Raw genomic sequence first — 15,458 nt, 5'->3', positions numbered from 1 at the left:
CAAAAGATGTAAAATATGATAAAAATACCAAATATATCCTTCAGTGGCAAGTTACCGTGTAATTCAATCTTTTGATTATCCCTGCATCCTGAATATGTTCATGAGTATGGCATTATGTCAAACTCAAATACATATTTATATCGATTCTCAATTAACCAATGATGACTTCGATGATGAAGCATTAGAACTCTCTCTAATCTCCTTCCTGCTTTTGACCAAAAGACTTTCCGAATCATCTAGGGATGAGAATATACGAAATGTGATCTTCTCTTAGTAGAAGTGATCGATTCTATATTGACCTACTCACAACTTTTATACACACTCTACCATATCCAGAACACCCCATACATGTCTTAATGCCATGCCTGAATATGAATCAAAATATGGGTTCATGTGCATAAGGTTTCATGGTGATCTCAGGTCTAAGGATCACTTGCATAATTCCCACTTAGAGAACCATCTTTGACATGCAAGTAAGGCTTCCATAAGATATTTTCTTTCATCGAGTCAATTCAGTGGACTTATCTCCAAATGAGCACCCACATCTTTGTATGAGTGTTCCATACACAAGTGACTAGTGAGATCTGCCACTCTCTCTATCGAGCATACATAGGATGTGCTAGTCTTTTCAGAACATTGATCTCCGACTTAATGCTTCTACGATCAGGAATATTTAAGATTAGGATTTTAGATCTCACTAGAATGATTAATTCATGTCTTCTAAAACTATTGTCCTAATCTTTGGAGTTCATCATAATCTTAGATATAATAAAATACAGCTAAAATGATAAATCAATATTCAAATAATAAATATTATTATATAAATTAAAAAATTATAAAAAAAATTTATCGTAATATACTTATAATTGACTTATAAGATTTTTTTTTTCAATATATATATATATACACACGCCGGTTGTCTTCTATTTCTGCATGTAGGACAGATCCAGCAGTGCCAAGTGAGAGATGGGTGCATGTGCAATCTTTCTAGGGGCCAAAGGTTGGCTGTTTTGCCTCGTTGTCATCCCTTCTCTCTTCCACGCAGTGCATATGTTGTAATAAAATAGCTTAGTCCCATATTAATTTAGGCCACCTTGCTGATACGTACATATCTTATATTAATGAACCTTGTGATTCTACCAGCTGGTTGCATGTGAGGGAGTCCCGCAGTGCCAAACTCTTCTTGTTTTTTTGCATGGTTTTCTTGTTAGTAGTTCTTTATTTGGTTTCATTTCCCAAACAAACTTGTTTTGATTTGATGTTCTTCATTTTCAGATAATGCTAGTTAAGTTAACAAACCATCTTGATAAAATAAAGGGGCTGCTGCTTTATATATAACCCAGAGTTTCATACAACTTGAGTTCTTGGTGAATTTTAGTAGGGAAAAGGGAGGGAAGAAAAAAAAAAAGGATGGATGTACGTAGATTTTTTTTTTTTTTTTTCTTTCATACAAAGTGATCATCAGACTCAGTAATTTGAAAGAGGTCAATAACTCTCAGCATGGTTGGTAAGTTATCCAAATCCTGATGTAGCTTCTTTTTGTCATATATCTTTTTGTCAAATCCTGATGTAGTTTTCGTATTTTTCAAATTTTATTAATATGTTTCAACTATTTTTTCCTTTATTTATCTGTGAAAAAAAAAATGTAATACTGTCAACAAATTATGCATGACACTTTGTGATGCGTAAGATGTCATGCATCACCACTCCTGCCATGTGATGAACAGTGGCATTAGGTACGCAGCCCGTGCAATGAGCACGGGTTCCAAGTCCAAACCTGGACCACCTGGTCCTCCTTTTCAGCAGCCTAGACTGCCTGCAGGTATAATTAATTCGCTGAATTATCGAAGTTGGATAAAGAACAAAACTTCTAAACCAGTTGCTCGTCGTTCTTAGGTGTCTTTTTTTTTCCGTGCAAGCAACGTAAGTTTGATGCACGTACGTAGAATCCAACAGGCACCATCCAGCATCCACATGAAGAGTCAACCATGGGGCTAAGAGAATCATAAGTAATTATATTATTGTCATTTGATATCTTGGAAAGACGACAATTATCTACTGGCCAATAGTATGTTCTCCAATTCTAGAATTGGAAGATGAAGGAGAATGGGATTGCCTTACTCCAATTCCAACCATTTAGTTGATAAAATATCATTCCGATTTTTTCCTTTATGCAACTAAATTTGATGGATGTATATAGGACCCAACATTCACTATCCAACACCTATATATTGATAGCCAACCATTAGAGAATATTGCTATTTAATCTCTTGGAAAGATAACAGTTATTCATGCCTGACCAGCCAAATATATGTTTTCATTGAACTCTAGAATGGAATAAGAATGAGCGTCTCCAATTTTAATTATTTGATTGAGAGGAATACTATTCTGAATTTTTCTTTCATGCAACCTAAGTTTGATGCATACATGCAGAACCCAACATTCACCATCCAGCATCCACGTGGAGAGCCAACCTTTGGGAAAGGAGAGCCTTAAGCAATTCTGTTATTTCATTTAATATCTTTGAAAGACAACAATTATTCATAATTGACCGGCTAATAACATGTTCCGTTGAACTCTAGAACGATGATATGAATGGGAATAGAAATGAGTGGCTCCAATTCTAACTATTTAAATTAAGAGAAGTACTATTCCAATTTTTTCCTTCATGCAACCTAAGTTTGATGTAGGATCCAGCATTCACCATCTAGCATCCACATGGAGAGCCAACCATTGGGCAAAGAAAATCGTAAGCAATTATATTATTGCCATTTAATCTCTTGAAAAGACTAATTATTTTTGGCTGGTAGGCCAACTATATATTTTTGTTGCACTGTGGAAGAGGAACATGAATGGGAATGAGAATGAGTGACTCTAATTCTGATTATTTGATTAAAAAAAATATTATTTTTATTTTAATTTTTTTTTAAAAATATCCTGATATCTTAAAACCTCTATTGACAGAGATATAAATCGAGATATCATTATTTGCATATTAATTATATATGTAGAGAGAATGGTAGGCACATGAAGTTGGACTTTGCATGCCTTCCTTCTGTTGAAACACATTTGCATGACGTGTTAGATGCTAGTGAATTTTAATGCCTGAAAAAATGATTGATTTTCTCAACATCACTGGAATACGCGGTCAACTAAGGTACCAAAATATTTGGAGATATAATAATGATGAGAAATTCTATCTTTAAAATATGATTGCCTGTTTCTTAGCACTATTTTCCATCTCTCTCATGATTATTATGCGTTTTCAAAATATATTTTTCTTTTAATGTCCCACAAGAAAACTTTTATGACTTGTTTGGAAAGTAATTGATTTAATAGCATCTACCTATGATCCAATTGACTAACTACTTGTATCTAATATGACACCAATTTTCACCCAATGAAGCAAATAAAAAGCTGCGCATTGCCAATATAACTTTTTTGTTTTTTTTGTTTTTTATTGCAACATTAATTGGTTTCTGAACCTCAAATTCTAAACTTGATTACATTGGAGAGCGATTGCTATCAAGTTAAAGCAATACTGAATTTGTAACAGCCTACGAAGATGTATGCTAGGGAACTTCTATTTGGTAACATGATCAATAAATTCTTGTTCTGTAGATAATAAACCAATATTTTCAAATACACGGAACTAAAATATCTTGAAGCTTTGAATGTTAATTTATGTAAGTAGCTAATATTTTATCGCTTATGAAACAAAAAAGTTAAAAAAATGGCACTTTGTTGGTGTCGTTACGAGATATTGATTTGTCTAAGGTCAAAGTCAGAAATTTGTGCCCATGTTTTGGTTTTCATTTCAGGCAGGATGCCAAACGCGTCCACATCAATCTATTCGAATGCCTGTTGGTGGTTAATAAAATACGTGGATCCTTATACTCCCTTCCAACAAAACAAAAAAAAAGGGAAAAAAAAAGGGGAAATAGGCAATTCTTTCGATCAATGCTAGGAACATATCTCAAGATATCAATCAATACGACATTGACACGTCACCAAGAAATTCTTGATGGCTCATGAGATTTTTTTTCACCTTCATGACCTCCAAAATTTTGAAATACATATAACATCAATCAATTTTATTTTTGTTGCTTGTTAGCTAATATTTCAACATTTTAGTTGTCACGTACGTAGATGAGATATCGACAGATCGTGATCAGGGAAACGACAGATCTACTCCCGATTAAATTTGGGCTTGGGGCGAGAATCCAAAGCCGGCCACCTTCAACGATGTAGCCGGCAATGGAAATATTTTATTGAAACACACTCTTGAAGTCTTTTTCTTGTGGTATTTTTAATGGTTTAACCACGAGGCCCGCGGTTGTTTAATGTATAATTTTTAACCAATAGAGAAGTGTCAACGTCCGTTCGACCGAGCTTCTCTCCGTGATCGGAGTCTGAATGATTGAAAACAAAATCAGAAAGACTGTATCCTCCTTGGTTCATAATTAAAATCAAATTAAATTTAAATATTAAAAAAATAATAAAATTAATTTTAAAAAATTAAAATATTCCATCCATTTGAAATCAAATAGGGTGAAAGTTTACATTTTTTCCCAGGGTCCATTTCCTTTAAGAAATATGCCATAGATGTTAAATTTGAGGCACATGGATTTATTCTTTGTAGAAGCAAATTTCAGTGTTGATAATTTTTTTTACAAAATAACTTTTATAGTTGGATCGATATGAAAAAATTATGATCGAATCATCATCGTCTGTCATCTGCATATATCGAGACATCAATAAAAAATTATTATTATATTTATCTAAATGTTCAAATACTTTTAAGATTTATCATTTATCTTTTTTAATATTTTAACGTATGCACGTAAATGCATGCAACCACATATTTTTTGATGGATGTTTTCGAACATATCCGACCATAATTTTTTCTATGAACGGTCAGACTATAAAAATTTAATTTTTTTTTTTACGCTTGAACTAAGACATCCACAGCAGGTCAACTCTTACTTTGATCGTGATCATGGACAACATCATGGAGACTAGTATGGCTGTTGCAGCATAATTGAACCTGAGACCATTCCTAATGACCATGACAAAGTCTTATTCATTGAATTCATACTATACATGTGATGGATTCAATGCAGTGGTTGTTTGATACTTGTTGGGAGATATAAATGACCGTTGGAGCTCACCGAACTCGCCCAGCTCACCTCTCAATAGGAAGATCCTCGGCGGAGAGTATCACATGCCATATAGAAGATTGTCGTCCCACCGATTGCTAAGCTCACACAAGAGCGGGAGTATAGTTTTCAGGCCAGTTTAATGTATCATTTTGTTAGAAGTTTTGCCTGTCATATGTATGAACGAAGCTGATTGGCTCATCCCCGGATAAATAAATAATGGAAAGGATGGTAAACATTATAGAATCCATACAAATTTTGACACTTTCTCATGCAAGAACGAATTAAATCTTGCTAGGACCAAGTTCAAAATATAGATACAGCTAAAATGACGACTCTTTTTTTTTTTTCTCGGTCTGTGAAAAAGATATATTTGCTTGGACCAATTGTAATCTAGCTGCTTCTATTGCTTGGTTGCCTCTCTTTTGTTAAAAGCACGCTAAGTTCTTGTTACATGCTGACAAATTCAGGCGACCAGCTCATAGGTCCACAAGCAACTCGGGCCGCAAAACGGGCCACCCAATATCGTAACAATGTCCCACCTTAACTAAAATCCATCCCTAGATCCTAGGATGATTCTAGATATCTTTGGTTAGAAAGAGTCAAACTTTAGGATGAGAATAGGGACAAGCAACTTCTATTCTAACAATTTAATTGGAGGAAGCCTTATCCCCATTTCATTTTCAGGAGCGAGGAGAATGCTCCAATTATCCAAAAAATCATTACTCTCAATTAGAATTCAAATTTCATTTCGATGCCGATTTGATTTCGATTACGAACAAAATACATTGGAGGATATGGCTATTTTGATTACCATTCTAATACATTCTGTTTCTTATTCCAGCTCTAATTCTGATATTATTTGGTATTAGCTTTTTAAATCAACAAAAATCGAATCTAATAAACTATTTTGTGTTATCTTAGGGTCTATTTGGTATTGTTCTTATTTTTATGTTTTCGCTTTTCTACAACTTGGTAAAGTGTTGCATGAAGATTGATGCTGAAGGCAGAATTTGTATAAAATTATAATTATTTCTTAGTTTATTTTTTCTCTTTGAAATCAATAAAAAAAAACTTTCTATCAGAAATCTCTAAAATTTTTTAATATTTTTAAAATAGTAGGATTTCATCATAAATATAATTCAGTCTGTTGATATTCTTCTTGGATTTTTGAAAATAAAAATAAGGCGATCACGAGCCACTTAGATGGAGATTGTATACACGCAATGTTGTGGCTATTATTACTTTTGGTAGTTTGCAATACTAATATTGGAAAGACAAATGAGTAATCCCATATGAAAAAATTATAAGAAAAGAAAATACTTTCTATACATTTAAACTAGTCTTATACTTAAAAAGATATGGTGGAAATTTTTGTGGAAAATTTAAATATTTTTTCTAAAATTTATTGAAATATTATATATATAATATTTAAATAATCAAAGATTTGGCGCTTAGATACTTGAGAGTGGCAGGTAATTGAAATTTATTTTTAATCTGTTAGAATATTTTTTTATCTACAAATAATAAAATATAAATTAAATTTTTATTCTTTCCTTCGTTCTGTTTTTCACCAAAACATGCAAATATAAAAAAAGAAGAAATTTTGAAGGAAAATATTTAGAAGTTACTGTCGGCAAATTTCTAAGATTTTTTTTGTATCCTGAAAATGATTTGTTATCAACCTTACAGTAATTATAGTGGGAGCAAATATCACTTTATGTTTGTGATAGTCCACACCTCAAAACCTTCAAATTCTTGTTAAGATTCCCTTTAATTTCTTAACACACAATGGGCTTTACAAGCCGACCACCTGGTCCCGAGAGAGATTCATCTATGGAGGTGACATAGATCTAGAGATATCCGTGGGAGATGCTACTTATCCCCAGCTGCAGAGATATTTTTAGACTATGGATGGGGTACACATCCTTATTTATCAGACATATCTTTCGGGAGACAAATACAATGATAGATTGGATGGCTGTTTTTGTTGAGAAGTACTCTAGAGATTTTTTTTGAATGGATGTGGAGGTGGCTTCAAGGCCATTCTGAGATATTTTGCTTTCTATTCTTTTTGTATACATTCACATCAAACTTGTATGCATGCTCCATACAGGGAAAGAACGGCCCTTAACATCATCGTACTACAAAAAAAAAAAAAAAAAATCAGCTTTGCGAAACCTTTTCAACCAACCAAACATATTGTAGTAGAGCCCCATGAGGCTTCAAGAGCGGCCTGGCTAAAAATTTCAGACTTGGAACGATACTTGCATCATTACATGGGATGGATGATTAAGATATACTGCAAATATTTATGTACGGATTCAAGTTGTATAATTGGCATGAAAAAATTGATTGATTTTCTCTTGCCACATCAAGTATTAGATTACATACTGTATAGATCGTAAAGTACTCTAAACTTCATCCATCCATCCATCCATCTCTAAGGGGTCATTTCGTGATCCAATTGTAGATTCGTGCGAAGGGAGGTGAATCCCTTTTTAATGCCAAAGATACAACCCCGGTCTTTTCGGTATACATTCCGAGGACCGGCCGTCAGCTGATCCTCAGAATTTCCAGCATGGCAGGCTGGTTAAGGCCCAACAGCAAGCTGAAGCAAAAGCCCACCATCAAATGCCCAAACTGAGAGAACTAGCTTTAAAACTGAAAGCCTTGTTCGGCTCGGCCCAACGGCTGCCGGACCGGAGACCGGGTGTCAAAAACTCGCATGCCGGGGTCTGGTCGAGTTTTCACGTATCATCAAAATTTTTAGGGTTCCAGTCCCGCGTGCGGGGTTCCATCAGAGCACGCGAGCCTCCGGTAGAGCCGCAGCTCATCACTGCGTCGAAAACCATGTGTCCTTCCGCCATGGACGCCAAGAACGAGAGGAAGTCCAAGTCCAAGTCCAAGTCCAAGAAGAGGAAGAACAAACCGCACCCTCAAGCTGAAGAGGAAAACTCCAACGCCGCTCCCGTCGACGGCGAAGTAGAAGAAGAGGAAGTGGACGGAGAGGAGGCGGACCGGAGAGAGAAGAGCTCGGACGAGGAAGCGAACGGCGGCAGCAGCGGAGAAGGAGTAAGAGATGATGGCGATGGTGAAGGGGAGAAGGCTCCGGTTGCCAAGAAGCAGAAAACGGGGGAGAAGAAGGGCTCCAGTATCATGACCTCCGAGCCCTTCTCCCGGCTTCCGCTCTCCGAGCCCACCATGACGGCTATCAAGGAGATGGGATTCGTCAGCATGACCCAGGTCAGAGCTCCCACTGTCTAAAGGATATTCCCTATGGTTGGGTTTCTCTTTTCTTTGCCGTAGGGTTTCAGGGGTTTTAGGGTTTTCTAAGGAAGCTTAGAATATTGCATAAAAATCAATATTTTTTTTAATGCACTTTTCATGGTAAACGATGTTGACGCACTTGGAATTTTTCAACTTGGGTTTATCGTTTGATTTTTACCGTAATTGATGCTTTTTCTGCTATATTAAACATTGATGGATCGACTTATACTTTACTCTATTTCTGTGGCTTGGGGTTAATATTTAGCTGCAATTATGTTTGTTTAGCAGCGTTGTATTGGAATTTATGCTTGCAGATTCAAGCTAGAGCAATCCCACCTCTGTTGGAAGGGAAAGAGGTTATGGGGGCTGCAAGGACGGGTTCAGGAAAGACTCTAGCTTTCTTGATACCCGCGGTCGAGTTGCTGTATAATATCAAGTTTACTGCTCGGAATGGAACTGGAGTAATTATAATTTGTCCAACAAGGGAGCTGGCTATTCAAGTATGAATCTTTTACTTGCTTCTGTAAATCTGAGGAAAAGCTTTTGGTTCCTGAGCTTCTTATTTATCTAAAATGAATGATAATGACCTTTGAAGTGTAAAAGCGTAACTAGAAGCATCAGAGACTTTCACTTGCAAGATCGTCTACCAAGTCCATAGGCATATGAGCTAGCTAAAAAGACTTATGCTGTTTTACCATGTCAGATACTTGAATTCTCAAATGAAAAAAATGAACCCAAACTCATGGTAGTTAACACCAAAATTTTGAATGCCTGTCGCTTCAAAGGTCTAAGATAATTATGTTTTCAAGAGAAAACTTATTGTGTTCCTGAGGAACTTCAGCTTTAATATGGTTGGGACCTATGTAGCATGCTAGTCTTGCATAAATTACAAATATATCTATAAGATTGCAATATCCACGGGATTGATCTGGTTTTCCAAAGATGGTTCTGCTGAACTTAGAGTACTTTAGGTATCTTGTTGGATATGTTTTTCCAACCTGATTACTTTTTTCCATTAAGATGTTTGCATTATCCATTTTCTTTAGGTATTCCAACATTCCGACATTCCGAAAGAAAATCTTAATAACTTGTTGATTGTATATCTTGTATCAATTTTGAAGTCTTTCCCAGGTAACTAGCCTTACTGTATGAGTATTCTGCTCCTTGCTCAAGATTGAGATTTCTTATGCACACTTTTCCCCTCCACTCATCAAGGTGATGTACTAACTCTTTCCGCTCAAGTCCAAACACATCCACCTGTGTTCTTATTACAAAGTTCCAAGTGATTCTCCAATGGAATGCTAAACATTCACATCATATTTAAGATTTGAAATAAATATATTCCCTGTCTTTCCCCAACAAACTCCTAGCTGCATTAGACCTTCATTTCATTGGCACTTCCTAGCAATTTGTCAGATCTTGGAGACTGTAGGGAAATTGGGGTTAGAATAAGAAGATTGACTGTTTTACTAGTTGCTTTTACAAGAATTGTTGTTCATGGCACTTAGAACTCGCTGCATTTGATTCAAGAAAATAACGGTAATATGAGGGGCATGATTTTTAAGGGGCTTATGGTATATGGAGCATGGATATTTTGGCCAAGGCATTGGAGAAATTATATATATGGTATAAGGGTCAAAATGTTAACTGTCATGTGCATTTGGTGTCAATTAATTCCAGGAGTTCAAACCTATTGAGATGAAAATGATTTTTAATGTTGTATATTAAGACATAAATGTCATGGTTCTAGATTTGGTAGGTTATCTATGTTAGTTGTATCATTGTATGTGTTTTAGACCAATGCTAATTTTAGTATAGGTAACAAATCATGTGTTAGGTTTTGGAATCAACCTTGATAAATGGGTATTGCTCCTTAACATGTCATACTTGCTTGTTTTCAGCGACTAATGAGTATTCATCTGGATAATTTTATAATTATTTCCAAAATGGAGGTGTTGGACTTGAACACGGGAGATTGCTACATCATTTTTTAGGTTTGAACGTTGAACAAAATTTATCTTATCAGCAGAAAGTTAAATAAAAAAAAAAAAGACTTTTCCTATGTTCTCCATGTGGGCCTAGATCAGTGAATAGGGATTGCCTCTATGTAGCTTTATTAAAGGTAGTTATCTTTTCTTGGTAGATGGGCGTAAATAGTCTGCTTTGGATTTAGATGAACTAAGTGGAAAATCATTATTTTTTTCAGATTATTTTTATTTTCCATTCTCACTCTATGTGTGTGCAGCACATTGCTACATATGAGTATCTGCAATATTATGTAATCCTTTTTATTCTGTTGAACTTATGGATGATATGGTTTGGCTTAAAGGTTGATGTAGTTGATTTTCCCCATTGATTGGAATTGAGCTCAATTATATATTGTCAAAAATGGTCATGCTAGGGTAATCTCCGATGTTATGTTTCTGAGAGTTTAATCTTTTGTTTATATTGCAGACACATGCTGTGGCAAAGGACCTTTTGAAACACCATTCACAAACTCTTGGATTGGTTATAGGTGGTGCAGGACGGAGAGGAGAAGCTGAGCACCTCGCAAAGGGAGTAAATATATTGGTAGCTACACCTGGCAGGCTTTTGGACCATCTTCAAAATACCAAGGGGTTTATATATAAAAATTTGATGGTAAAGAAATTTTTCTTATTTATCCGATGTTGTAATTTTCATGACCTTGTTGTTTATTATTTGTCTGAGTTTTTATTTGTTTTTCATAGAATACTATATTGGAAACAAGTTATTTTTCTACTTTAAGAGCTTAGTTGTTTATGAAAATTTGGGGAGGTCATCAGCTGTTTGAATTTATTAAACTGTTTTGCTGCTGAGAGGTGGAGAACATGTTAGCTGTTATCACTCAAAGTATTTGGGAAGAAAATCAGCTAAATTAGTTTATGCTTCATACAATGTTTTTCACATGTGATTTTGTCAATTTAAATTAAGTTAGAAGGTTCTTACTTGATCTATTTGAGCATCAGGTGTGTTGTTGGAGGCATAGTCTATGTGATCGGTCTTTCATGTTGATTTGTAATATGGACATGCAGGTGCATGTTTATCACATGCACAAGTTGTGTTCTTGTGCTTATGAGAGAAAGTTTGTGTTTTTCTGTGAAGTGATTGCAGTCCCATGTGTACAATCATAATACATGAATGTTGTGAGTGTATTGCATGGCAATTTGTATGTTTATCTCCTTATCTCAAACAGTGATGATATTGTTCAATTTATGTCATATCCTATTAATTGGGATGACCATGTACTCAATTTGTTTGTTTATTTCATTGTTATCTATGCCTGTTTATTATATGCATATTTTATGAAGATTCAGTGGAAAATGGATCTAGAACCTCTTGTCTCAAGCTCTCATAATCAGGAAGTCAGTGCTTATTAATGCAATGTGAATATATTGGTTTTTACTTGTGGTCCTCTTCCAAATGCAGTATCTTATAATTGACGAAGCTGATCGAATATTGGAAGCTAACTTTGAGGAAGATATGAAGCAAATATTTAAGCGCCTACCTGAGGTATGTCAATGATCTAATTCCAGTAATTCAGTTGTTTCTTTTTTGTCTTGTCTACATAAAGTAGAAACTGTAAAATCTTGTAGGTGTGATAATTGATATGACCCATCATTCTGCTAAATGTGGGAGAAGCAGTAACTTTTGAAACTCAAACTCTTTCATGAGTGTAAGACGCCAACTGTTAATTGATCATGCATTCCAGCCCAAAATACATTTTCACCTGTGTTTTTTTTTTTTTTCCTTTTTTCTTAAAAAAATTAGCAGTGCAAACATACCATTTGATTTTTACTCCAGGTAGAAAAAGCAGGTATATTGCAGAGAGAGAAAGTGACATGCAGTCAGACCTCCAGTTGAAATGAGTCTGCACAATATTTCTAAACGAAGCCAAATGTAATGCAGCAGCATCTGCAGGAAAAGTGGACAGAAGTTACCAAGAAACATCTGAGAGCAACTATGATAGAAGCAAGACAGAGACCCATCAACAGAATTGGAGGAAAAAAAACCCGGATAGTTGGCAAAGTATTACAACAAATTAGAGAGGCTACAGATCAGCACCTCACACTGAACATTTACACCAAACCGAGCCAAGGACAATAATCCAGACATTAGACATTTTCATCTTTCTCTTTTAAGAGTTTGCTGAATTACCATCAATTAGAAAGTCCTGGGAGTCAGCTTGGTTGATCTAGTGCATGTCAATATTTGTCCAGATCTATCTAATTTGCATATAAGTTTGCTAGTCAAGGTTGAAACAATCATGCTTTATTAAAGGGTTCAACCTTTCATACATGTTATGGTTCCCACCCTCCCAACCTCACTCGTCTGTTATTTGTGTCGATGTTTCTTTATGTTGATTCAGAAACTCTTGTTATATCTGAATCATATTTTCTTGCTATGAGCTTAATGGTTACATATTTCCTCGCTCATGAAATTTATATGCTAATTCAGATGCTGATTAAATCTGAGTCATCTATTTCCATTTCTGAGTTAATTCATCTTCACTCTGATTACATTGTTTGGTTCTTTAGACATTGGATATTTTGTGATCCTAATTGTGAGCTTATTTTATGTCATTAATATGCAGAAGAGACAAACAGCTCTTTTTACTGCTACACAAACCAAGCAGGTCCGTGTTTTTCATTTGAAAATTTACCTCAGTTTTTATTTTCTATATGCTGATTGCATGGAAACAATGCCTTGCACAGGTAGAAGATTTTGCACTTTTGTCATTTAAGGGAAAGCCAATATACATTGGAGTTGATGATGGGCGGTCTAAGGTAGGTTCCAGGTGTGCTTTGTCACTGCTTATGCCCATTGTTTCACTGTGCAGTATTGACAAAGTGCATGCTACAGGTTACCGTTGAAGGGTTGCAGCAGGGCTATTGTATTGTTCCAAGCAACAAAAGATTTCTTGTTCTGTATGCTTTTCTGAAGAGGAATCTGTCCAAAAAGATTATGGTTTTCTTTTCTTCCTGCAACTCTGTCAAGTATCATGCGGAGCTTTTAAGATACATCCAGGTTGATTGTTTTGATATCCATGGAAAGCAAAAGCAGCAGAAACGGACCACTACCTTTTTTGACTTCTGCAAAGCAGAGAAGGGAATCCTGTTGTGCACTGATGTTGCTGCTCGTGGACTAGACATTCCTGCTGTTGTAAGTATTTCTACTTCTACTTAGCTGTCATGTTCCCGTCTTTGCATCTTGTCTAACCTAAACTACCATGCTTTTCTTCTTTCTCTTTAGGACTGGATTGTACAGTATGATCCCCCTGATGAACCAAAGGTGGGCACCTGAGGACATCTACCGACAATTTTAATGTGTGCTCTGGTGCTGATTAAAACAAATGTTAACGTCTCTTTCTGATTCTGTGCACTTCCAGGAGTATATTCATAGAGTTGGACGAACAGCCCGTGGGGAAGGTGGCAAAGGACATGCCTTGCTGTTTCTATTGCCTGAGGAGCTACAATTTCTTTGCTACTTGAAGGTATAGGCATCACATCCTCCCAAAATTAGTCAGTTATTATGTTAGACAGGATATATTTGAATAATGGTATGGTCCGTTATGCTGTCAGGAAGCCAAGGTGCCTGTAAAAGAATATGAGTTCAACGAAAAGAAGGTTCCAAATTTGCAGTCTCACCTGGTATCACTTTCTGTGGATACACTTGAAGTTGCTTTTCCTGTGCTTACATTGCTTTGTCATGAGCTAAATGGTTAAATGGAACTTGCAGGAGAAAATTGTGGGAGAAAACTACTACCTGAGTCAGTCAGCAAAAGATGCATACAGGTCCTATATTTTGGCGTATAACTCGCACTCTATGAAGCACATCTTCAACGTGCATCACCTCAATATGAAGGTACCAACAACCTTCCTTTTTAAGTGGTTCCTTTATCTACATGTTGCTATTAGGAATATTAGGAGAGTGCAGGTTCTGCATACAACCTGGCCAAGTCTATTTACAGTTTATGTGAAAGGCTTCTGTTTAATCTTATGATTCTTGAAAATTTGGTTGAAATCAGCATTTGATAAATTAATTTCCTAGCATCTTTCTTTTTAATAGGTTTTATAATAGCAATTTTCATCAAATCTAGTGAGCATTTTCCTTGAATTGTTATTGAATAGCCATATATTTTTCATTAAGCTGCATCAAGTTGCTTGTACTTGGAAATTAAAAGACTGCTGTCTGTTTTATTTAATGCTTGTGTTGATAAGATCTTGTGAATACTCATTAAAAGAATCATGTGGATTGTGGTAGACTAATTTGATTTATTGTGGGCTGTTTTATAGGATGTGGCAACATCATTCTGTTTTAGTAATCCACCAAAAATAAATTAGACTTGGACAGCAGTGCATCCAAATTTAGGAAGAAGATGCGTAAATTGATGGCAGCCACCATGGTTTCAGTGCAAATAATCCTTATGGAAGTAAAAGTGCTGACAACAAAAGACAGTTTTCAAGATTTTAGAGTGATGTTTGTGCTGAGGTGAAGAAGCTAGTATTTCAAATTGTACGAGCAACCATATGGAAAAGTCAATGGACTGGAATTTTTTTGGATGTCGAGCCATTCAGAATGAGTTGGATCTTTTCATGTTAATTACTTAGTCACATATTGCTTATTTTTTGGCTGCAGATGCCAGCTTTAGTTTCTAGAATTGTATTTTACCTTGTTCTTGATTAATACTCTGTTGCAGTAACCGATGAGTGTTATCAACCGGGAAGTTAATTTGAAGAAATTGACATATTTCTGAATACGATTAATGTTCTATCGGTTTTGGCATGCTCTTTCTGGTCTTTGATTCAAAATGTTTTGTTTTCGGAGAATGAGCAGAGCTAGGTAACGTGGAAGTCTTGCAAAGAAGCTACCACATGTCGATTTTTAATTGCATCCATATTCGCTGCTAGACTGTACGGTGCTAAAATACAATCAGGCAATAACCAGAGTAATCAGTAAGACAGAATTTCGTGTGTTGGACTGTTACTCCGGCACCTCTGGGTGATTTGG

The 15,458-nt window shown here is 35.7% G+C and overlaps 1 protein-coding gene across 1 annotated transcript; it reads left to right on the top strand.

The window, feature by feature from the left end:
• Positions 1-7,778: 7,778 nt before the first annotated feature.
• On the top strand, positions 7,779-15,233 carry LOC105046512 (DEAD-box ATP-dependent RNA helicase 27). Its single transcript, XM_010925109.4, is given in 14 exon segments — positions 7,779-8,405; positions 8,744-8,929; positions 10,884-11,069; positions 11,877-11,960; positions 13,042-13,083; positions 13,163-13,234; positions 13,311-13,610; positions 13,701-13,739; positions 13,837-13,941; positions 14,030-14,098; positions 14,187-14,312; positions 14,744-14,786; positions 14,789-14,833; positions 14,836-15,233. Coding segments are annotated over 14 exon segments (1,995 nt in total). The 5' UTR covers positions 7,779-7,793; the 3' UTR covers positions 14,922-15,233.
• The last annotated feature ends 225 nt before the right edge of the window (positions 15,234-15,458 follow it).

Source organism: Elaeis guineensis, chromosome 6, assembly GCF_000442705.2.
Source record: "Elaeis guineensis isolate ETL-2024a chromosome 6, EG11, whole genome shotgun sequence".
NCBI classification, from domain to species: Eukaryota; Viridiplantae; Streptophyta; class Magnoliopsida; order Arecales; family Arecaceae; genus Elaeis; species Elaeis guineensis.
This window is presented reverse-complemented; position numbering and strand designations above follow the sequence as displayed.